Here is a 25,018-nt window from a genome sequence, read left to right as displayed (position 1 = left end):
TGTAGAAACTTAATTTGCTGTAAAGTTGCTTTGCAATTATTTGTACCGTGAAAAGCGCTGTACAAATAAACTTGACTTGACTTAAAACCGCGATTTTTTGCGCAGCTCGTCAGCGAACAACGGCTCTGTGTAGTTAATGCTGCTCCATGTGAAAGCACGCACGTGATGGAGATTTACCGCTGATTACAGAACCGGCTTTCTGGATGGATGCGCGTTAAATATCGCATGCGATTTATCGTGCAGCCCTAATATATATATGTGTGTGTGTGTGTGTGTAACAAAAATGTAACAAAAAAATAATTTTAAAATCCCATTATTTTCAATAGTGATTTTTTAAATTAAATATATATTCACATAAAATATACTACATTAATTGGAAGCAGTAAAGCAAATACTACTAGGATCAGGATGTATAAATACTTTTATGAATTTATATATGATTTTATATATTTTTATATATTTATATATTATAGTTTTTGTATTGCATTGCATTGCGGTTATTATGAGAATGATATTTTACATTATGGTAATAAAAATTCAGTGTTGTATAAATTATTTAAAAAATCATTTTCATTAAATGAAATAAAGCTGAAATTAAATAAAATATAAATATTCAATGGCACATTTTATTATGTACAAACATTGAAATAAAATGTATTACATAAATTAGAATCTTTAAATTAGTAAATTAGTACAACAAATACTATTGTATTGGATGTATATATACTTTATGGATATGATATTACATTACATTACAATTATATTATGATAATGAGAATTCAGTATTTTATTTTATTTCAATACTGTTTAAATATTAAATAGTTTAAATATTAAAAACTGAAATTAAAAATTGTTAAATTTAAGCTAAAACATGTAAAAAATAAATAAATAAATAAAGCACATAACAAAATGACTAAAACTAAAAAGAAAACTGAAAATATAAAAATAAAAGCTCATTCAAAATATTAATAAATTCTATAAACATATTTAAATAATACTACAATCATACTGTGAGAATTTAGAGAAAAAATATGCTTAATTATTACAAAAATAATATCACAATGCCAAAACCTCATAATAGTCAACAGTTTTCTTTAAGCAAAATATAATTATTTATTTTTCTCTTATGTTTTTGGTATGAAATATGACCCCGGACATGTTCTTGACAGGCTTTGTGATATTCGCCCCACGAATTCTTTGTTTCTTGGACAATCTCTCTCTCTACACCGATCCCATTATGATAAGAGACTCCTCGCTAATTGAGTCATTAGTGAAAAGCGACTGGTATTACCACACGCACACGCCATTTATTCCAACATTCGACCTCGGAAATTAATTCATTTTGTACAGAAGGGTAAAGAAAACCTCTCAGATAATTACACACGGTCACATCAGCAAATAGCAAGACACAAACATACACGGTTCGATCCCCCAAAGACTTAATGTTCAGTCATCGCAAAATTAGCATGATCTTTAATGGTATATCAAAAAGTGAATATTTTTTAAATGTGATTGTTGGTACATTTTACCAGTTTTTACCATACTTTCAAAACAAAAATTAAAATAGGAAAAATATGCAATATGAAAATAATTGAAGACAAACTGTGTTTTACTGAGAAACAACAAGATTTTTTTTTTTAAAAAGCCTTTTTCCAAAAGGTACATCTGGAAAAAGGGGGGTTGTCTTATAATCAGGGTCGTCTTATATTCGGGCCAATACGGTAATAATAATTAATAATTAAAATATTTAGGACTACAAACTACACCAAAATGTATCCTTAATAAATAACATTTGCAATTTTTTTGAATAAATAAACATTTTGACGTTGGTCTTGCTAGAACAATGCGCTACTTTTTAAGCTACATATTAAATTAATTTAAATAATATTTAGTAATAATAATAATAATAATAATAATGAACTACATCAAACTTATCCTAAAAACCTTGCAATTTCTTAAAATCAAAATAACTTCATTAACTATTCATTTTACTTCTGAGAAATTATTAGAAAATACATTTGAAAAAAAAAATAACTTTAAGACTGTTAAGATTTGTTTGTGATAATTATGTATATAGTGGAAATTTTGCATGAACCGTTTACTTCATTCCTGAATGAATCAGCCATTTGAACAAATCGACTCATAGACATTTACCGCCACCTGCTGGTAGTTTTAGTTTCTTCTTTAGAGTATCATTTCATTTATTAATAAATAAATAAATAAATAAAAAACATTAAAGGGATAGTTCAATTCTGTCATCATTTATTCACCCTCATGTTGTTTCAGACCTGATTGACTTACTTTCTTTTGCACAACAAAGGTATATTGAATACTGTTGGTAACAAAGCTGTTTTGGTTACCAGTGACTTTCATTGCATGAACAAAAAAAATACTGAGATGTTTCTCAAATTATCTTCTATCTTCCATACTTACTGTTAGGCCATTGTAGCCTAAACATTTAACACTATAATAGTTTTAAATTATATTTTGGGGATCAGAAAGATTTTTATGTCTTTTTTTTTTTTAAAGAAATCTCTTATGCTCATCAAAGCTGCAAAGATAGCAAAAATACAAAAAAATATATTATGAAATATTATCGCAATTTAAAAATAATGGTTTACTATTTTAATATACTTTAAAACAATGTACTTCTGTGATGCAAAGCTGAATTTTCAGCATCATTACTCCAGTCTTCAGTGTCACATGATCCTTCAGAAATCATTCTAATATGATGATTTATTATCAATATTGGAAACAGTTTTTGCGGCTTAATATTTTTTTGGAACCTGTGATACTTTTTTCAGGATTCTTTGATGAAAAGTAAAAAAAGAACAGCATTTATTTAAAATAGAAATATTTTGTAATAATATAGCCCACACTACCGTTCAAATGTTTGGGGTCAGTAATTTTGTCCTGAAAGAAATTTAGATTTTCCAGCAAGGATGTGTTAAATTAATAAATAGGGATGGTAAATACCTAAAATGTTAGAAAATATTTATATTTTGAATAAATACTGTTCTTTTTAACTCTTTATATTTATCAAAGTATCAAAGAAAAAAAACGTATCACAGGTCCCAAAAAATAATGTTTCCAACAATGATAATAAATCATCATATTAGAATGATTTCTGAAGGATCATGTGACACTGAAGACTAAAGTAATGATGCTGAAAATTCAGCTTTGCATCACCGGAATAAACTATATTTCACAGTATATTAAAATAGAAAACCGTTATTTTAAATTGTAATAATATTTCACAATATTACTGTTTTTTCTGTATTTTTGATCAAATAACTTCATCCCTGATAAGCAGAAGTAACATCTTTAAAAAAAAATGTTTTTTCAAACTTTTTGAACGGCAGTGTACATAAAATAATAATAATATAATATATTAAATTAGATGCATGTATACTTTCTGTATGAAACAAATTCACTTTTTATGAATAAATTATGACTAAATTAGTTTCTGTGTTAAAAATAGGCCTACCATATATATCTTTTTTGATCAGCAAACAGAAATACATGTTTCACACAAACTCACACTTAACCAAATTAGCATGACCTTTAAGATGGAGACCACACAGACACACACACAAACATACTCAAATGCAAACTGTGTTTTCTGAATGCACATTCGAAGCATAATTAGACTCCTTATTAAAATGACAAAATGAACAATCGAACGGAAATGAAATGATGCGTGAAGGAGTATGATTGGGTTGAGAGTCACAATGCTAATGTAGCGGGACAGGTGTGCATCAGCCTCCTACATGTGAACATCTCTCACACACAGAGGCTAAACAGCAGAGCAGATGGCAGAGATGAAGAGTGAGAGTGAATGTGTGTGTGGCCAGAGCAAAAGGCAGAGGCTTCAGCATATGGTCAACTGACTGTGATAAGCACAAGTAACATCTTTAAAAAAAAATGTTTTTTCAAACTTTTTGAACGGCAGTGTACATAAAATAATAATAATATAATATATTAAATTAGATGCATGTATACTTTCTGTATGAAACAAATTCACTTTTTATAAATAAATTATGACTAAATTAGTTTCTGTGTTAAAAATAGGCCTACCATATATATATTTTTTGATCAGCAAACAGAAATACATGTTTCACACAAACTCACACTTAACCAAATTAGCATGACCTTTAAGATGGAGACCACACACACACACACACAAACATACTCAAATGCAAACTGTGTTTTCTGAATGCACATTCGAAGCATAATTAATTAGACTCCTTATTAAAATGACAAAATGAACAATCGAACGGAAATGAAATGATGCGTGAAGGAGTATGATTGGGTTGAGAGTCACAATGCTAATGTAGCGGGACAGGTGTGCATCAGCCTCCTACATGTGAACATCTCTCACACACAGAGGCTAAACAGCAGAGCAGATGGCAGAGATGAAGAGTGAGAGTGAATGTGTGTGTGGCCAGAGCAAAAGGCAGAGGCTTCAGCATATGGTCAACTGACTGCCCACTGTGAGAACATTTACCATTGTGTGTGAGCTAATGATGGTGTCCTTCATCCTCTGTAATCTACAGTGTGTGTTTACCAGCGTGAAATAAGGTGTTGTCTTCAGTCAGGGATACATAAACACAAGCAATGACTCACGGAATGGATCATGTAGTCAGCCGGTTAGTCATCAACTCAAAATAAATCCCAATGTGAGGAAGAGAGGCGTCGCATTGACTCTAAAGTAGAGTTAGAAGCCGAGAACTTTAATTTATGTTACATTAATTCTCACGCGTGCTTTAAGTTTTCCACTGATGCGAACGAAATACCGTACTAAAAATAGCCTACTCTGATAGAGTTTTGACGGAAAATATAAAGCTCCACCAGTCTAATCACAAAAAGATTGATTTTTATTATACGTTCTTATCAAAAACCTACACCGCGACCGGTAGTTTGATTCCTGAATGAATGATTCTTGATCCTGCTGATTCAAAAACACACAGTGCAACTAGTGCGATCCGATTCCTGAATGAATAGGCTTGTTTGGGATGAGCAAAATCTGCGCAGAACCGATCACCGGTGATCACCGCGAGATGCATGACAGTTAGAAAAGTGTCCGAGTTACGTCCGACTTGCTCTGATGTCATGCCGACGTGTGCCAAAAAACTCTCGCGACGGCGAGGCGGCTGTGTCGGATTGTGCAGTCGAGCGCAGTTGCTCTCCACCGACTTCACTAGGCCTGTGTGTGACATCACACAGACAAGCATCTGAGATCGGCTCGATTTGAGAAAGGGGAAAACATTTAACCAGATTAAAAAAAAAACACCGGGTTGATTTTTATCAGTATAGGGTGGTTGTGTACACACACTGCCAACACACATTTCAGTTCAAACAACTTGTAAAAGTGCATGTAGCATCCTATGACCCCTTTAATGAATCAAACCATTTCCTTTTGATTGCCATCCCTACTCTGAAGAGTTTTGTTTGCGATAATGGCCGGTTACTGACTGCACATTATCACTACCCTGCTGAAGAAAAATTGCTAAAAACCAGCCTTAGCTGGTTTTAGAGAGGTACTGACCACTTCTTTAGCTGGTTAGGCTAGTCTTAGCCATCAGGCCAGTAGACCAGCTGACCGACCAGCTAAAACCAGCAACTTCCAGCTTGCTTTTATTTGAAACAGTTGTTTATTATGTAAGAAGAACGAGCACAGAGCAATATGAGAGACATGAAACTCGGAAATCAGTTGCCTGTGATAACAGTGAATTATATAGTTTGGCGTCATTTTATGTAAATATCTGACAGCAGTATGCTTGAACAATCAGATTCAAGTATTCCAGAAATCAGCGCTTTATATTTTTTAGATATATCCACCTGCTTCCGGTCTCATTCGCTTCCAGCTTTATTTGATGTACTAAACCGCTCATTTTGTTGCTTGATATTACAAATTGGTGTGTCTTACCATATTAATGTATTGTCTTAATTATGAACACACTGGTTTGTAATGCAAACTGTTTTACGGTTTACTGCACTTTGTTTTTCTTCTCTTCCCTATAGCGGCTAATAAACCGGAAGTCTCGCCCATAGGCATACGTCCGTGTTGAAGAATAGGGTAGATACAGAAAACTAATTTCAATATTCCAGTTTTAAGATCAAAAAGTTATCAAACCGTGTTTTCTTCAATCATTTCAAAAGAAAGCAATTTAATTAAATGTTGTATGCGACTGCAGGATGAGCTTTGAGGCAGAGGGATCGACCGCGCGCATCTTTGATGTTATAACTCCCAGTACTAATACAAAATGCGCACAATAAACACGCACTCATGAGAAATGTAAACTGTACCGCTCGTCATCTGCCTTTGGAAGTCTTTGTGAGCGTTTAATTGTACAGGTAGCTGTTCTGCTTTGTGTTCAGAGGTTTTGATCACACAAATCTACACACATACAGACACAGTGGCTATTGTCTGTTTCCTCTGTCTATATTCTGCAGCTGTGCATGACTGATTCTCTCAGCCTCAGGATTTACAGAACAAAGCTTTGCAGACAGCACCTATTGATCCTGCATCTTGTGTGTGTGTGTGTGTTTGGTCTGGGTTACAGGGGGCACGGAATGGGAAGTGACATTTCTAACACTTGCGAGACATTCCTTGGGAAGAATCACTGTTTCAAAACCTAGTGAACTGCCTTATTGTCTTTTCCCTACATAGGCAGCATCCTAACTGAAATATGACCTCGTAAATTATTGTTTTGAAAGTCTACATACTCATCATACAAAGCGAGTGAATCACGCTCGACTCTTACCTGATTTCAATCAAATTTGGATGCGATGCTGTCATAGAATCTGATAAAAAAAAATCCATTCAGAGCAGCTTTCGCGTTGGTAGCGCAATTTATACCGCCTATTAGTGGCGTTTCCTTTGTTTATGAATATTTTGAGTGAACGCATCAAACTTGCGGTCATATTTTGATTGACTATGAAGTGTTTGGCGACATGACCAATAGCATTCGAGCGCGGGCTTTGAGGGAGCGTTTTCATTGGTTGGATGTACTGTATGGCTACTTCCTCTTTGCTGTGATTGGAAAATGACATGTTTGATGTTTTGGTTGACCAAGGCTGTCTCTTGAATCAGAATGAAAAAAATAATAATAAAAAAGGTAAACTTTTTATCTTAAAATTTTGACTTTCCTTCTAGCAGTTATGTGTCTAGCCTATATCTCACATTTCTTCGAGTTTTCCCTCACGAAAATTAACCATGGTTTTATTATAGTAAAAGTGTACTAACTATGTTTTTTGGTGTATTGATTACTATTGTAAAACAACAGTTTTACTACAAATTTCATGGTTAAACTATTATTAGTGTAGCAATACAGTGGTTAATTTGTGATTACCATGGTTTAACTATAGTAACCATGTTTTTTTATTTTTTTATTTGTAGTAAAGCCATAGTTCATTTTCGTAAGGGTTTATCTTACAATTCAGACTTTTTCTCTCACAATTCTGAGATATAAACTCAGAATTGTTAGAAATAAACTTGCAATTACAAGAAAAAGTCAGAATTGTGACAAATTTGTTTCCGCAAAGGAATTAAAAAAAAAATATATCGAAAAGGTAATTGCGACATTTTATCTCACAATTCTCGCAATTGCAATTTTATATCTCACAATTAATCTTTTCTTCTCAGAATTGCGAGTATTTATGACTAACAAAAAAAACCTTTCTTCTCAGAATTATCTTGCAATTCAAATGTTTTTCTCATAATTGTGTTTATATCGTAATTCTGAGGTTAAATCATGCAATTCTGAAAAAAAAAGAATAGTCAGAATTGAATATGTGAATTGTCAGATAAAATGTTGCTATTACAATAACTCACCAATCTTTTTAGTGAAGATTTGAGCCACTGCGATGAATGACAATCAGTTTTAGATTTCCGTTGTTGTTGTGGTTTTATTTTGAAACAATAAATTAATGTTTAGTAATTGGCAATATATATATATATATATTATCTGTTCTACCTGCTCTCTCAGATTTTTTAATATTTTAATACTTTGTTTGACTTGAGCGCCACATTGAATGCGTGTTCTCATAAACAATTTTGTCTCCAAGCAAACAAATCCACAACAAAACATGATAGAAATGTCAGAACGAAACATCTTGCGTCAAAACTCATGTCACAGCAGCTTCTGGAGATGACGAATTGAGCTATTTCATGGAAGTCTTGCTAGCCTCTTTACCCCAAGGCATCATGGTTAGGCGGGTCAAGACAGACACCAAAAGCACAATAAAAGTCAATCACCCGTGCGGCCCGTTGCTGATCTGCACTTAGGGGCCATTAAGAATGGAATTTCAATTAGTGCCTGTCTTATCAACGCTGTATGTGCGTTTGGGTGTTTGTGTTTCCAGCGGTGGGACATGATTTAATTTCCTCCCTGTCTGACAGGTGTTAAAGAGTTGCGTGTGAATTCACACAACCGTCTGTTACCGCATACGTGTCTCAGAATAGCTGTACAAACAACTATATTTCAATATGAACCCAATATGACACTTTATCCTGTCTGAGACACACACACGCGTGACCTTTAACCCCACAAAAGCAATAATACACGTGCAAAGAGGTTCAGACCCGAACATATTGATTTTTTTGCTGGAATCCTAAAGTGCTAAATGGTTTTGAGTTTCCGGATTCACCCAAGAGTGAAACGCAATTCATCCGGAGATGTTTTGAACGCTACATATTGCTTGACATTTCATTTGTCACGTATAGTAATCTTGGTCGATTAATGCAAAATGTGAGAACAACGGCGGTGACATTTACGGGTACCTGAGCACACACGCTATTAAAACCCGGCAGCCGTTCGTTTCAATATGTCGTCAAATATTCGGAGGTGTTAGAAAACAAAAACCCAGACCAGACACAACACATCGACGGTTCTTGTTATCGAATCTGCCTTGTTCGCCATCTCTGACATTTCCCCTGACTGCAGCCGCGTGTTCACACATTATAGCGTCCAGTCAACCAGAAAACACCCACCAGAGATACACACTTACTCTGTAGCTTGGCTAGCTTATTTGAGCAGGTTGGCTGAAGCTACAACTCTAAAATTTGTGTAACTTTCTGATGTTAAAGTGTGTAAAGTTATAATGTAGTATCTACTGTAGAACTAGATAGAATTTTCTGAAGAAATTTGATTCTAAGGTGCTCTTAGTGATTTTGGCATGATTTTTTGCCTGTGCAAACACCACTTAACAGTACCATGGTAATATTGTGGTTTTTCAGACATGGTAGTCTCATGATTATTTGTACATGCACCATGGAAATACCCTGTTTTTTGGACTTGTAGCTTGGTAATATCATTAGATTCCTTGACATTTCTGGGAATATATTAATACCATAGTACATGAATATGGTAATCATTCAAGCACTTGGAAAAAGTACCATGGTATTACAGTGTAATCTGGACAATTAAACTATTGCTTTAGTATTATTTATATAATACTATTATAGTATTTATTAATATTTTGAATTATCTTTTATTTTTATATTTTTATTTCAGTTTTAGTAATTTTATGTGCTGTTATCATTTTATTATATATTATATTTCTATTTAGCCTTACATTTATTTTTATTTCAGTTTTAGTTCTAGTCAGAGGCGTCATGCCCATTCAAAGTGAGGGGCACGTGCCCCTCAGATTTCTGAGCCAAGTGGATTTTGAATGCAGCTTCCAAAAGACAAAAAATATCCGAATAATATTTTTTATATTTGATGCAATCGCACCAGCGTGATTAGATCGTTCAGTGCCGCACAGCATCAGCTGCTAAATTCAAATCTGCGTTCGCTGGCTGGCGCTGAGCCAGAGACAGACGCGTTTGTACAGCGCTGCTATAACCAATCCCACACGATTCTGTTGAGCTTATGAATGCAATGGCCAATCAGAGACGTTCAGATGAGTCATCGCTGAAACGCGGTGTTTTGTTCACTCGCTCGCTTACTGAATTCTCTGGCGAATTCTCTCACCAAAAACGACAAAGTGCAGATGCGCGTACAAGAAAAGAAAAGAAAAAACACAAGCCTATATCAGTTATACAGTGCTATGGTGGCTGCTGTGTGACAAAGCGTGCAAGCGTTGTGCATGCATGCCCCCTCAAAAATCATGAGTGCATGACGCCCCTGGTTCAAGTCATTTTAGTTTGACTTAAACTTATTTTATTTCAGTTAGTTGTCAAGGAAAAAATCTAATTTACAAGGTTTTTAACTTAAAGTTTTTCTTATAATATTTATATTTTATTTCAGCCTTATTTCAATGAACGAAAATGTTTACTTTTAACAATAACAAAGTAAATTATATAATTACATGTTAAAATGACAATTTTGTGTATACAAAATTATAAAAAATAAAGTCATATATAATTTAAAAATGTGCAAAATATGATATTATAGGTTAATTATATGATTTTTAAACAAAATATAATTTTCATTTAAATATGTGCAAATTTAAATGATAAATAGCAACTTTAAAAATATGTAGAAATTTAATCTAGCAGATTTTACAGTACTGTGTAAAGGTATTAAAAGTAAATCTTATACTGTCACAGTTCCCTGCCTTAGTACTGTTTTGTATGAGATTTTCACCACAACTGTCATTGTTTTTTTGTTTTTTTAAAACAAAAATTTTTAGTTTATAGCACAAAAACAGCCAGCTGACAGGCCTGTGTTATCATTCATAATGTTTTGTGTGAATTTATTCCATGTTTCTGCGTGTGATATATGAGCTATCATGCGTAAAGGAAACACTATTAATGTGTGTTCCAGTCAGACGCTGCTGCAATGAATCACTTTCACTCTGCGTTGTCTCAGCGTAACAACAAAGCACTTTCACAACTCGCACAATTAATCAGGGCCACAGTGTGTGTTTGTAATTGTCTGGATTTATCTCTGCCATAGCTGTCTGTCAGAAGCGAAAATATCCCCTGATGCTCTTGACAGTAAAAAAGTGTGTGTATTTAGTCGGCATTCACACAAAGACAAGATGACAGCGAGGAAAAAACTGTGAAAATTCCGGCCTTGACTGAAGCTTGTCGATGTGGTATCTCTATACATGAACCCCAGCTTTCATATTCAGTTGAATAGTGTTCGCATATAGTCTATTTGATGCCACATTTGTCTCAGGAAAGCCACACTGAATGCTTTAAATTGCATAAATGCATAAAGAACAAGGTAAAGCACTCCTCTTTGCATCAGTGTGACATACGCAATACAAAAATAAGATGAGCGAAATCATGGCCATATATTGGCTCAAAATGAGTCAAATGAAGCCAGACAGCTCTGAGCTGTAGGCCTGTGGGGTTTATGAATGGAGGCTCCGGAAAGGGCTGGGCGAAGGTCATCTGAAGGTCACATCCTTCCGCAGGGGGAAGTGACCTGAAACCGCGTGAATTAATTTGAGGAACACACAGGAAGAGATCCGACGCCCAAGGCAAAGTCACACATACTCGGAATGTAATAAGGAATGAGTCATTAGGAATGAGACGATGAATCTCAACTGCATGAAATATATCTGCCGGCTTTATGAATATCATATATTTCTAAAAATTAAAAAAAAAAAAATTTTGCAAATGGAAAAGAGGAAAAGATTTCATATAAAAAAAGATCCATTTCCATTTTATTTTTTCATTTATTTTTAAGGGAAAAAAATATATAATTCAATAAATATTATGGCAACATCAACAAAAACAGACATGGGCTTCAACACACAGAAGGCATTAAAAAATTACAGACATCCTACATTAGGAAACATTTTGTTTTTGTTTTTTAACAGCACCTACACATTTCTCAACATTTACACACACCAAAACTGTTTAATACTGCCTATGTGAAAACAAATTTTGTGACACAGTCGAGGAAGTTCTCTCTGTGACCCATTGAAAACAATAAAAACGAATGTAAAAAAAGACCGATTTTGTTTGTTTTGCGCAAGTTTTAACAAAAAGTGCAACTACTAACATGCAGCAAAAGAGACTTTGCAGCTAGCTTCAAACTTCTGAAGATTTTGTTTTGAGAAACTTTTAGCAGTACAAAAGTGATACGCATTTTTTTCCCCACGGCTCTGCAAGGCAATATACTGAGTCGCAACAAATGTTTTTTTGTTTTGAAAGAGAAAGAATGTGCATTAGTCATTTTTCTCAATCCTCTCGCATGTGCTCAGAAGCAGACTGCATAGTTTAGTATAGAGAGGAGAGAATGTTTTTTGAAAACTTTTTTTCCCTGGACTGGGCAGACAGAAGTGCAGATTTAATGTGACCTTGAATTTGATTGTTTATTTATTATTTCAACAATTGTGCTTAAACAAAATTTCACAGATGTCAGAAAAGGCACAAATGTTCATGTAACATTTTACTGATAAAGACGATTTACAATGAAAAGCTAGTTTTGTGCTATTTTAATAGTGTTAAACAATTATTTGTTACGGCAATAGTGATGTTATTCTTATGCAGCATTCACACTGACAGAAATTAAAATCGCTGCATGTCACCAACTCATTATACTATTGGTTTTGATTATCAGTTGTCCAAAAATGTACTGGTTGTTTAGTAAGTTTATCTAGTTTAGCTAAAAAAAATTTTTTTCTGAAATATGTTACATTCATGATATTTTAGCAGTAGTGCTTAAATTAGCACGCTAACAGTGTACTGTGCTTTAGCTGTTAGCCTGATACTGCTACAGCAAGACATCTTTGGCCATTATGTTGCATCTTGCATGTTTTTTTATTTTTATTTTTATAAGAGTCCCACCCTAAGTATTGTTCCAGATTTGCATAAAGTTGAACTCTAAGCAGTCTGGCCTCAAATCACCAACCCTCATTGCAAATGAATGACTTCCAGATGCGTTGTCAGTGTGAATGCCCCTTCAGGGATAAACCGAATGCAAATGAATACTAAATGATCAGGTCAATTCTCAAAGGTCGTATTTGCACTTCCATATACCTGGTCTATAAAGACAAGCGGAACCATGTTCTTACAGAACCGTGAAAGAAATTCTCATTGATCCACCAAAAAGCCCTCAAATACACATCCATCATGCACTTCAGAAATTCAAACATTGAGTCATCCGACTTGAAAACCTTCCAGTTCTTTGGTTTTTCTTTTTCTGAATCCTAATGAACCGTAATGTGATTATGAGGAGTTCTACAGAAAACGGTGCGAGTTTAAATATACCAGCGGCGTATCCATGGTGACAGTTTTAGCTGAGCTTAGCATAAGAAAACGAAAACCACACACACACACACAAACTCGTGCTCTTGGTGTACAGAAAGAACAAAACAGACCGAGGAGGATCGAAGGAGGAAGTGATCCATAGCCACAGTGATACACTCTCGTTTCATATCCTCATTTAGCTTTACAGACTCGAAAAGAAAGAAGCGAGAGTTGTCTTTATCCGAAGTTTCGACATTTTGGAAGTCATCTTCCCCTTTGCTGTTCCGCCGTGCGACTGTTAATACCAACTGAAACGTGCATCTTTTAAAAATAACTGCGAGCCAAAGCTCAGCGGAACTCTGGACTCAATGGTTATGTGATTCTACTTCCTCCTTCCTTTCCTGCAGGAGAAGCTTCCAGAAGGAATCCTCCAGAGAGGAAACAGCTTCACGTCCAGGAGCAGGAAGGAAGACCTCCCATTGGCCGAGAGGGTGGTGACATCCTCCTGCTGAGTGGATAAGTTTAGGAGAGGTGGTTGGGGCTGTAATATGGGTTTACGTCTGCAAGCTTGTCAAGTTCTGGCAACAAGAATTGGAACCCTCAAACTGGAGAGACCTTCAGGGACATCGAGCAAACATTCCCGCTCTCCACTTTTGCTTTGTCTTTGGAGGCAATTCCAGACCTTTCTTGCTTCCACAGTCCACCCTCACCGTTTCCCAGAATGAATCTTTCCCCCTGAACGCCTTGCATTACATTACTGTGCAACTCTTTGCTTTGTCTTTGCGTAGGTCTGTTGCGACGGCAGCTAGGTCTGGTCGACTGGGCATATGCGAGATGCGTTTGGTGGAGCGTGACGATTTGTTTCGCTTGATGTTTTTGTTGTTCTTATTTACGCAAGCCAATGTTGCCACATGGAAAATGTCCCGCACGCTGTTTTCTGACTGCACTGCGGAGCATTCGATGTAAGGTGCGGATATCTGCTTAGCCATAGCTGAACCCTAAAAGAGAAAGAGAGGATAATGAGTTTTGATATGAAACAAAACCAACAATTAGCATTAAAATCACGATTTGCGGTCTTAGTGTTACGATTACCACTTGCAATTTCATCATAATTAAGTTTAGCTTTGTGCTCAGGAAGATTTCGCTCTTTATCACTCAGACATTTACTGCAAGGATTAGATTAGTAACCTAAACCATTGCAATGTTGCCAAACTGCCCTTGCCGATAAATGTAATTACTGGTAAAGTAATAAGATGGGTGTTAGATATCAAGCCAAAGTTGAGTGTCTCACTGGCGTCCAACCAAATTTCAAAAGCAGTTTTTGAGAACCGCTAACCTGATCATATGACACCGGTGTCTGTCTGTGATTGGACAGCTCCACTAAAGTCGTGAGGTCCGTTCTAAGGTCTGACTTGCATCCGACGAGCAGCATCTTTGTGTTGGGACAAAATTCCTGGATCTCCCCTTTCCACTGTGAGAGAAAGAGACAAAACCAAAAGGGAAAGATGAAACCAATTGGCCTTGATCCATCACTGTCTGAGAGAGGACAAAAGACAAGAACAAGTGTTTCCTGTTCCAGTTCTCTAAGCATATCATATTCCATCCCATCCCTTTTTTGTTTTTTTCACGAGCACAAAAGTACTAATCTTCCTTGCTACAGGTAAGGGACATGCTTCCTGCTAGAATAAAGCTTGCACTGTAATGACTGCTTTTCAGGGTGTGTGCATCTTCCCAACAATGCTACAGGTGATCTGCATTCCTGTCCTTCCCAAACAAAGCATGTTATGTGTCAGTGTGGCATTAAATCACCGGATTTAATCTGGCGGGAGAAAGGCAGGTACAACACAGTCATACGATTGTTCACACAGGAACACAGACACCCTACATTCCCTCATTCCCATGATCTTTCTGTGCTCACATCTGGCTCCCAGAGGCCTCAAAGTCCCGGTAGACTACACTAGCTTATTCCACTAGGTACCCACGTGTAGCCTGATCGTATTTCTGATTCTGTGACCTAGATCTCAACCGTTTTAAGATAAACCACCCGGCTGAACTTCCACTCACATGGTCTAGTTAATGCCAGCATAATACTATCAAACCAGGGGCCCACCCTAACTGAGTGAAACGGAGCCACAGGCCATTCCAGACACCTGACCCCAGACTGAAAGTCTACAAGAAGATATCCAACCCTACTGAACAAAGGACGACTTTATTGGGATGCAACAAAGAGTGGGCAGATCACAAAGGATTTGTAGAAGTATTTCTCTGAATCACAGGCAAGGCATTTAAAAGACAATTAGACTGTTAGGAACCAGAGAGGTCAAGCCTACAGTTTGATATCCAAGAAACTCCCAAAATTTAGTGCACCACACCCATATTCTGCCACAGACGTTAGCTGTTTAGACATTTTTAAAACATTTCCATCATCAAAAACTGTAACATGAAGGTATCTCCAATCAAGATTCTCAGGTCATTTTGGAGCCCTGTTTTGGATTGGTTGATGGGAATGTTGTTCAAGACTCCAATCCCAGTCCGATAATCTGATTGGTTGATGGAATGTTCTTCAAAACCCCAACCCCAGTCATAAATCTACTTGGTTGATAGAGATGTTCTTCAAGACCCCAACTCCAATCCTAACATCTGATTGTTTGATAGGACTATTATTCCAGGAACAACAGTGGATGTTAATCAAAGAATTAGTTTTACTTGTTTAAGTGTGTTGAATCAGTTATTACAGATTGGGAAAATGTTCACCTTCTTTAGGACACTGTCCAGGGTCTCTGGTCGGCTGATGTCAAAGCATATGATGACGGCATCGGAGTCTGGATACGAAAGCGGCCTGACGTTGTCATAATACGGGGAGCCTGTAACACAAAAAGGTGGATTGGTCAGGAAGAACAAAGTTCACTTGAACATTAGCATGCACAAAGAACTAGACAAGGATAGTGGATATGTCTGGAGGACCGTCAATATATTACTTAACCTCATTTAACTTTCTCTTGGCGACACTGTACAGACAGTAATTTGAAAGCACTCATGAATTTTTAAACCACTGAAGCCCCTTTTCAGACATACTAAACATGAAACATTTACACATAAATGCACACCTTTGCTTTCAGAAGGAATAAAGCTTTTAAATAGGTTTTTATTTATATAAAAAAATCTCAGCACACTGAACACTTCCAGTTCTCTGTCACTGGTGCAATGCTAAATAATGATTTACACAAGGACAAGATAATTCTTCAAATCCCTTACTCAAATAAAAATACTGATGCTTGCCTTAGCAAACACTGCTAATAACTAGACCCTTGCCAAATGTAGCATTTCCCTTCTGGCTAAAAGTTTGGAGATGTTTTTCTTTGTGAGGACGGTACAGTCCAGGATTTACTCTGACAGAACGAAGCATTCCCACCCACCGCTAACTCTGCCAGACACGGTATGTACAATCCACACAGGACAAACACATTTATAATGTGCCAGATTCCAGGACAGAGGGGGTGTTTATGAGAGAGAGAGAGAGACAGAGGGAAGGGAGGGTTCTTTAGTTTGACAGAATGATAATTCCCAGTGCCAGAAGTTAAGTAGAAAAATGTTAAGTTGAAAACACATGCAGCCGCAGGACTTTCAGCTCATGTTCCAACCACAGCTACAGGCCAAAAAACGAACAACTCGGACAACGGCATTTTACTGTTTCACATCAGACGTGATTGCTTTTTTTTTTACGGTTAATCATTTAGTCTCTAATTTGTAATGTCAATTAGTAACTACATCTGTATGTAGATCTAATTATGAAACTTATTTTAAATTTAGAGTGTTTGAATGAAGTTTGTTATTTTAGTGTTTATTTTGTTGTTGCTGCTGTTGTTTTTTTATTGTTAGTGTGGCCTTCTGCCTTTTTGGAGAGACACACAACATATGCCCACACGCATAAATGAATATACACACTCTCTATGGCAACCCCTACCCCACCACACAGTTTTCTCTCTAAACAGCTCGCTAAACATATTATTTCGGTTTCTCTGTCACCAATACCAAACCCTGCTGTTTGTGTGTGTTTGTACAGTATTTGTTTAAGTAATAGCTAACTGGAGTGACACACACACACACTTGTGGAACACCATAGCTATCACAACACACACACACCACATTCCATAATGTGTGTGTGTGTGTGTGTGTGTGTGTGTGTGAAGGATATTGACAGCTGATGGATTCCCCAAGTGTTCAAATGCTTCTCTAAACATGTGGTGACCATGTAAATGCACACACACAGTAAAGAATTCTTGGCCACTGGTGTTTTTGGATTTGATCCCTCAATGTCTTCCTAATCTACATCAAAACAAAGCAAAAAACAGACAAAACTGTAAAGTACATTTAACCCCTAAGCTATGCTATGAAATCCCTTTATGCTAATTCATGTTTTGAAAAACTGCTAACACGCCATTACAAACTTTTACAAAAAGGTCTTTTAGAACTCCACATCAGTACATGAGTGCCTCCTGAATTTAATTTCCTCCCTGACTAACAAGGTAAGAATGATTTCAGAGAACATAACGGTTCACATGGCGCTTTTTCCCTGGCGGCCCACCGCACAATAGCTGCTTTGTGGAGTACAAGAGCAAACCCTTCCTCACAGGAATGTGAGGCATGCAGGCCCAAATCGTCGAGGTTAGAAATATGATCCGGCTGGCAATAGTTGACCAGCTTTAAGGAGTGGGTCTGAGAGAGCCTGTCCCAGCAGGAGCCCATTGAAATGATCCCGGGAACGTTTTGTTTTCGGGGATCAGCTGATAATGAGGTCTCCCCTTGCTGATAATAGTCAAGGGTTGGATTAAGGAGGCTGGATAGCAACGTCTTAGTTCAGGACTTTGAAGAGACATGCAATAGCTGAATGATAATTATTTACAAAATAATTGAATAATTTGAATGTACAAACAACATTAAGAAGTCATGTATTGGCAAACACTTTACATAGATTAATTTATAATTTAACTTATAAAAAGAAACTAGATTTGACATATTGCAAAGAAGAGTGGTACTTTTCCTATGCAAAACTTGGCCATGGAAGTGTTATCTTATTGGCCAAAGTCAAAGAGCCCACCCATAAATCTCTAAGATATTCTACTAGTAGTGATTCTTGACCATAAATGGCCACTTTTCAAGATCCAATCAAATTTCAAGCCACACATTTCATTATTTCCCCATTCACTAGCTTGTTTCAGTTTAAAATACATCACATTGTAGGGTTTAAAGCATTACTTTTCTGTAAGGAAATATCTATTCCAGCTTTCAGCCCACAACCTCAGCAATCTGATCAAGAAGTCTGATAGAAATTTCAGCTGCAAACAAGTGACATCTTAGAAGGTCATCCTATCAAACTTGCCAATTCAAAGACACCATCCAATCGAACTATATCATGACAGCATATCCGTCACCAGCCCTAGGGGAGCAAGGAGATAGGACGCTTGAGGAACAATGGACTGAATTTGGCGCTATAATTATCCGGAACGATGTGCTTATTGTAAAACTTACAACTCACAAAGGAACAAAAAGATCCCAAAGCAGAGTGTGCGTATATTGATTGATCATGGTCTGACTGGTGGATAAGGAACCTTTTGAGACAGGCATGTCAAGATCCTGGCTTCACATCTGCAGGGGGTTTCTGGTCAATAAGTGTCTGGAAGAGTGGAGCTGGGGGAAGGGGTACGATTCCATGGAGGATCGGCTATTAGGGGATATACACACACATGCTCATGGTAATCGAAAAGATCAGAGAGCATGCAGGTTCTTGTCTCCGGTAGGGTCTTATCCTGACACTTGGCCTCTTGTGTATCACATAACACACAATACATGCACATACACACTTGGGTTTCAGATTTAGAAGGACTTACTAAGCCCTAGAATCAATATACACGAGAAAAGCCTAATGAAACATTCATGCAGCAGAATGGCAACGGTTCTTTGACATTGGAATAATGACCAAAGTTTTTCATTGGCATGAGTGGGAATCATTCTAACAAATGCAACAATGGGCAACAGTCCTAAAACAGATGTTACGCAAGACTTGAGCTCAATCAAAAGTAAAACAAACAATTGTATTCCCCTCTTTTGTATCAGACACAAAGAGTCTTGGTCGTACCCTTTTGGAAGCAAACTGTTTAAATTCCAAATGGTACGCATGTACTCTACTGTATCAATGGGTTCCATGGCCGATCAGTGACGAATGCTGCCAGCTGAATGGTGAATGGGGTCGTGACTCAACAGCTGATTGGTGGACAATGACAGGAGCAGCCAGCCTCTTGGTTGATGGGGGTGGCAGCTGTTGCAAATAAAGCAGCACAAAGAAGAAATGCCAAGAAACTATCCATTCGGGCAATTCTGGGAGCAACCCCCGGACTGTTCAGAAACACTCGAGGCAAAGAATTTAAGATTGTTCAAGGGCAAATAACCAAGGTTTCCTAGTTCGCATGTCTCTTTCTCTCATTATCTGGAATGTGCTCAGGTGTGTTCTGAACTTGTTAAATCCTAGACTTAGGCATTTGAGAGGAAAGACCGCACACACACTGGGGAGACCTTGGAGCCTGGCTCTGACACAATAACTTACACTGTAATGAACAGCAGGCTGGAAGCCCACAGCCTGACACAAGCAACTAACTACATATCCAACCGCCAGCATCAGACGGGCGGTCCTGCCCGCAGACGCCCACCGCAGACATCTGTCAGCCGAACACACTCCTGTACCTACATCATGAACCAAACTGAACCACCGTGCATTGAATTATCATCAGATATAGCTCTAGTTTGAGTTTGAAATGGCTCTAGATTGAGGAAATGATTCTGGATTTAGGCAATAACTCTAGATTTAGCACTTCCCTGTTGAAAAATCCAGCATATGCTGCTTAGGTATGTTTTGAAGCCTGGCTGCTGGTTTGAGCTGGTCCTTAGCTGGTCATCGGCTGGTTTAAGCTGGTCCTTAGCTGGTCATCGGCTGGTTTAAGCTGGTCCTTAGCTGGTCATGTGTCATGCTTCAAAACATACCTAACCAGCATATGCCGTTTTCTACCATGCAGAAAAAAAACTAGCAAATCTCCTTTTTTGGCAATGTCTGGATTGGTGCTGGTCTAGCTAATGTACCAGCATGGCCATGCTGTTCACAAGTATCAATTTTTGCTGGTTAAGCTAGTTAAGAAGCCTAGACCTCCAGAATACCAGCATTTGAAACCAACATAAGCTAGTGACCAGATGTGCTAGCCTTTCAGCAGGTCAAATTAGCACATGGTTCTTGATTTAGGGAATTACTCTAGATTCTAGAAGAAATGGATCCAGATTGAGAATTTAAGAAATTACTTTAGATTTGCAATCCCTGCTGAAAATACCAGCTTAGCTGATTTGGTGTTGGTCTAACTGGCCAGGCTGCAAAACATAGCTGGTAAAGTTGATCAAACATCATACCCTAGCTTGATGGCTTAACATATAATGGTGAAGGAAATATTTAGCACACAGCTTTAGATTTCAGACCACACACAGCACCAAACAACCCAAACCCCCAGGTTCAGGTCTGAATGCAGTTTACCCCAGATCATAGCTAAGCTCCAAACAGGCCACCGTCTAAAGGAGTCTGTCATGCTGGATGCTTTACAGGGCCTGTGATTACCTCCAGACAGCAGGTCTGATCTCTCCTGGGTGATCCGAGCGCGAACTCTGGAAACGTACCAATACCCTACATTCAGACAGAGTGAGCCAAGACCCCACTCTCATTTGCCTGTGTGGGCACGGCTGTTTGGTTTTGTTAAACGTGTGAATTGCAGCACAGCCCCAGCTGTGGCAACAGTTTCGGTTTCATTTGTTTATCCAAAACATCACTTACAGCAACGTTCCCTGTGATGCCATCCTAACATTCCTTAAAAGTGAGGTGTCCGTGGATCATATTCCACAGATGGGTGGAGTGAGTGAGAGTGTATTAGCAGGGTGTGTGTGTGTGTGTGTGTGTGTGTGTGTGTGATTAAACGCTTGGCAGGCTCTCGTACTGACTCAACAACCGAGAATTGCTCAACCGCTCAGAAAATGAAAGAAAAGCTATTAAACAAACCCAGATTTTCCTTCAGGCATAAACGTAAGCGCTAGCAATCACATCATTACCCTGCACAACACACTGGTGCATCAAAATAATGAAATGTCCATTGGATTTATGAAGAATGACAACAAGTCTGGACATGTTTTGGACCAATAGCATGTAAATGAACTAAACTCACATAAAAGATACTAAGTTAAGAGCAAAAATCACTGCATAGGTCAAACTCTAAATATATATAATTTGTAACAAAGCCTGCATTTACTGACTTCATTGTATATTAACAGCCACAATGTTCACAACATTACACATTATATAGTGCATATAGTATATTTACTCTGCATATCAATTAAACTATTTATAGCTACTGAAGGGAGTCCGCAAATAATTTTTTTGACCTCAACCACATTTTTATAATTATATATTAACTTATACAACTCCAGCCAAAACTAAAGAAGCTAAAGTTCAGCATCAATACAATGATATGGGAAAATACATATAGCAGTATAGACCAAGCTTAACATGCAGCACTCAGTTTTATAAAATATGTAACAAGGAGTCCAAGTTCTGGTTCTCTATCCAGAGAGGTAATAGAAATGTTGAAGACCCCATACTATAGTATATATTTAGTGTATACGCAAAAGATTTGCACTATAAAAAGCAATTAAAACTAAAAGATCCAGATGCATGTAGTACAAATACATAATTTGAGACTCACCTGACGTGTCCCACAGGCTGAGCTCTATTCTTTGCTTGTCAATCTCAAAACTTGCTGTGTAATTCTCAAACACAGTGGGTACGTAATTCTAGGAAAAAGACACATGAAAGACAATTGCAAATATTACTAAACAGGTCTATTTTAAGAGATTAAAATGTAAAAATGAATGCACATGCTACAGAACTATAGCCAATATCGTAAAGCGCAGTTGCGCACCCACTGGGTTTTACGCATCTCACCTCTGGGAAACAGTCCTTGGCAAAAACGTGGAGCAGAGCGGTTTTCCCACACTGACTGTCCCCCACGACCACGATCTTACATTTGAGGCTCTGACTCGGATCCATACCGGGCTGAAGGGACAGTTTCTGTATAGATCTTCTCTCCTTCATTGATTGTCTTTACGCGCAAGTCCGCGGAGGCGCACAACGGAGAAGACGCACACAAACGCACAGCTTTCTATAATCACTCTGGAAAGGGTGCGGATTCCCTCTGCCCGCGTCCTGATCTCTCTCTCTCTCTCCCTCTCCTGCAGGGATTTGCATCAACTGCTTGAATTCCAGCCCTCTCACTTTTGGCGTATGTGCTGTGTTTTATATGAGCCCGGTGAACCAATGGCTGTCCTTGAAGACACCCAGAGATCCTCCCCTTTCCTTCAGTAGGGAGAGGGAAAGAGCGCACCCTTCAGACCTTAATAAATATGACTTTGCTTGTAGCGCTATGAAACTCTAAGTTCCAATTAAATAAATGAATAAATAAACCCTTAATAAACTTTAATAGGTCTACATTTTAAGTACAAATACTGTATATTATGAAATATGGCTTTATTTATCACTTTAGATGGTATTTTATACCACAAACATTTCAAATGCGTGAAATCTATAATACAGTATGGGTTGTTTACAGCAAATCTTGTCCAGAAGTTCTGCACTGTCACAAAATATTTTTCAAATACTCCATGTACTTTCTCTCTCAATAAAATAATTACAAAAATAATAAATAATGTAATAACAAAAATGCTTTGTTTTTTATATGTAGACTAGTATTGCATGCCATCTGCCCGGTTTTCAGATTTGTTCAGCTGTGATTTGAATGTGAAGAAATCAATTATAAATTGATCACAGGAGCAGGTGTATGTTTAAATGAGGCACAAACACACAGACAGTAAACTGATCTAATAATCATATCATGTTGGCTGTAGAGGAGTTGCCCAGGTGTGGAGGCGCTGGAGCAGAAACAGGCCTTCTGGAAGACATGGAGTCAGCGGATATTTATCTGCTACATATTTGTAACACATTCATTCCATCAGCATGTCATCAGCTCTTACAGTAGATGCTGTGAATGTGTGTCAGACCGAGAGAGAAAAAGAAAGAGAAATGAGAAAGCGAAAGAGTGTGAGTGAGAGAGAGAAAAAGAGAGAGAGATTACTAGCAGAAAAAAGTACCAAAAAGTACCATGGTACTACCATGTTTGTTTGGACATGCGCCATGGTAATACCATGATGCACTGGCAGACTAGAATTTTTGGGTAACATTCAGACAGACAGAACGATGCATAAAACTATAGACAGAATGATAGAACGATAGAACGATAGATAGATAGATAGATAGATAGATAGATAAAGACAGGTAAAGATAGAACGATAGAACGATAGCACGATAAATAGATAGACAGACCGAAGGATAGAACGTTAGATTGATAGAATGATAGATAGAACTATAGAACGATAGATAGAATGATAGATTGATAGATAGACAGATAGAATGATCAATAGTATGATAGATAGACTTAAGAACAACTAATATAACAGCAGATGAATAGATAGAATGAAAGACAGCCAGACAGAAATATAGATATGACAGACAGATAACTGTTTTTCTGTCGTCTTCAGTTTATAGATATAATTTATTCTCTGTGCAGATACACAGCCATTATAACAAGATCAGCTCTGAGAATCTGCTCAACCACAACCCCACGCAAACCCCCGAGGTCTGATGATGTAGCTTCTGATTCCTCTGTGTGTGTGTCGAGGGAAGGTCATTGTATATTGACACACACATTCTTTCAATTTTGTTCTGTGAAATGAGAACAAATATTGACTCAGTGTATTGCTAATAATTTGAAATCTACCTTGCTCCTGTATCCAATGGTTACCGTATGAAACCCCTCGTCACACAGCTGTAACATCTCGCGTCACTCTGTGAGGTGAAGCAGCGTGATCTGACCTGTCTCCACACATCCCAGCTAAAAGATCATTATATGCGTCAGCAATGATGCTAATTAAAATCATGGATTTGGGAGTCTAATGAATGCACTTACGCACTCGGTAATGCCATGGCCGCATGTTCTTCCTGCAGGTCAAAGGTCAAAATCTGAGAGAGCTGAAAAAAACCCACTTAGCCATCCTAGCTGAAACACTCATAAAACAAAGTACATTTGAACAAAACACAGACTATTCTAACCACACTATAATCTTGTGTCGTTATTATTATCAAATAAGGTTGATTAGATGAAGATAATAGTGTATTTTAATATTTTTTAGTATAGAATTAATCTCTTTTCTTTAGGAAATATGAGTGATGCTAACCCAACGCAAAACTTACCGTCACAATGCTAATGTGTTCTGAGTTCTTTCTAGGGTGTGGCTAAGTGATTGCCAGGGCGTTGTCAACTCATTCTGGGTGTTTGCTAGGTGACTGTACTAACCAAACTCAGAAGAGACTGCTAACGCTAAGTATTAGCAATAGTAATAGTGAAGCTTGCCTTAGCAAAACACAAATAGAATATTCAATCAATGCTATAATACTGAACAATTAGCGCAATTTAAATTTAATGGTTAAACAATTCCTGTGTGTTGACATCTTTATTCTAATCAATTTAATTTCAAATTAATATTTGTAGTAGTAAAAGGTTGATTATGATATCAGTGCATTTTAATATTTTTGTGTACAGAAAACTTTCAAATCTGAAATGTTAGCGATGCTAACCTCTCCAAAACTTGTTGCCACAATGTTAACATGTTTTGAGCAAGTTTGCGCGCAAGTTCAAGATCATTTGCCATTCATAGATTTCACATCTG

At 37.2% G+C, this 25,018-nt stretch overlaps 1 protein-coding gene and 1 long non-coding RNA gene across 2 annotated transcripts; both read right to left on the bottom strand.

Annotated features, from left to right (window-relative positions):
- Positions 1 to 12,218: 12,218 nt before the first annotated feature.
- Positions 12,219 to 22,491, bottom strand: LOC107710934 (rho-related GTP-binding protein RhoE). Its single transcript, XM_016515826.1, has 5 exons — positions 22,182 to 22,491; positions 21,943 to 22,030; positions 15,911 to 16,020; positions 14,493 to 14,627; positions 12,219 to 14,154 (listed from the first exon to the last, which is right to left on the bottom strand). The coding sequence occupies exons 1-5, from the start codon at positions 22,329 to 22,331 to the stop codon at positions 13,906 to 13,908; spliced, it is 732 nt and encodes a 243-aa protein (XP_016371312.1). The 5' UTR covers positions 22,332 to 22,491; the 3' UTR covers positions 12,219 to 13,905.
- A 1,339-nt stretch (positions 22,492 to 23,830) lies between these two features.
- Positions 23,831 to 24,321, bottom strand: LOC107710931 (uncharacterized). The gene is made up of 3 exons (XR_001636649.1): positions 24,259 to 24,321; positions 24,094 to 24,183; positions 23,831 to 24,014 (listed from the first exon to the last, which is right to left on the bottom strand). It is a non-coding gene; the product is annotated as an uncharacterized LOC107710931 (long non-coding RNA).
- Positions 24,322 to 25,018: the final 697 nt, after the last annotated feature.

Source organism: Sinocyclocheilus rhinocerous, unplaced genomic scaffold (assembly GCF_001515625.1).
Source record: "Sinocyclocheilus rhinocerous isolate Xijiao unplaced genomic scaffold, SAMN03320098_v1.1 scaffold4554, whole genome shotgun sequence".
Classification (NCBI taxonomy): Eukaryota; Metazoa; Chordata; class Actinopteri; order Cypriniformes; family Cyprinidae; genus Sinocyclocheilus; species Sinocyclocheilus rhinocerous.
The sequence above is the reverse complement of the archived record's forward strand: the minus strand, read 5'-3'. Positions and strand labels throughout refer to the sequence as shown.

What these genes read in the sequence shown, in the direction of transcription:
- LOC107710934 (XM_016515826.1), bottom strand. Translation starts at nt 22,331, where the DNA reads ATGAAGGAGAGAAGATCTATACAGAAACTGTCCCTTCAGCCCGGTATG. An exon ending in CAGCCTGTGGGACACGTCAG is followed by an intron (nt 16,021 to 21,942) that starts GTGAGTCTCAAA and finishes TTTGTGTTACAG; the next exon opens with GCTCCCCGTATTATGACAAC. An exon ending in CACCGGTGTCATATGATCAG is followed by an intron (nt 14,155 to 14,492) that starts GTTAGCGGTTCT and finishes TTTCTCTTTTAG; the next exon opens with GGTTCAGCTATGGCTAAGCA.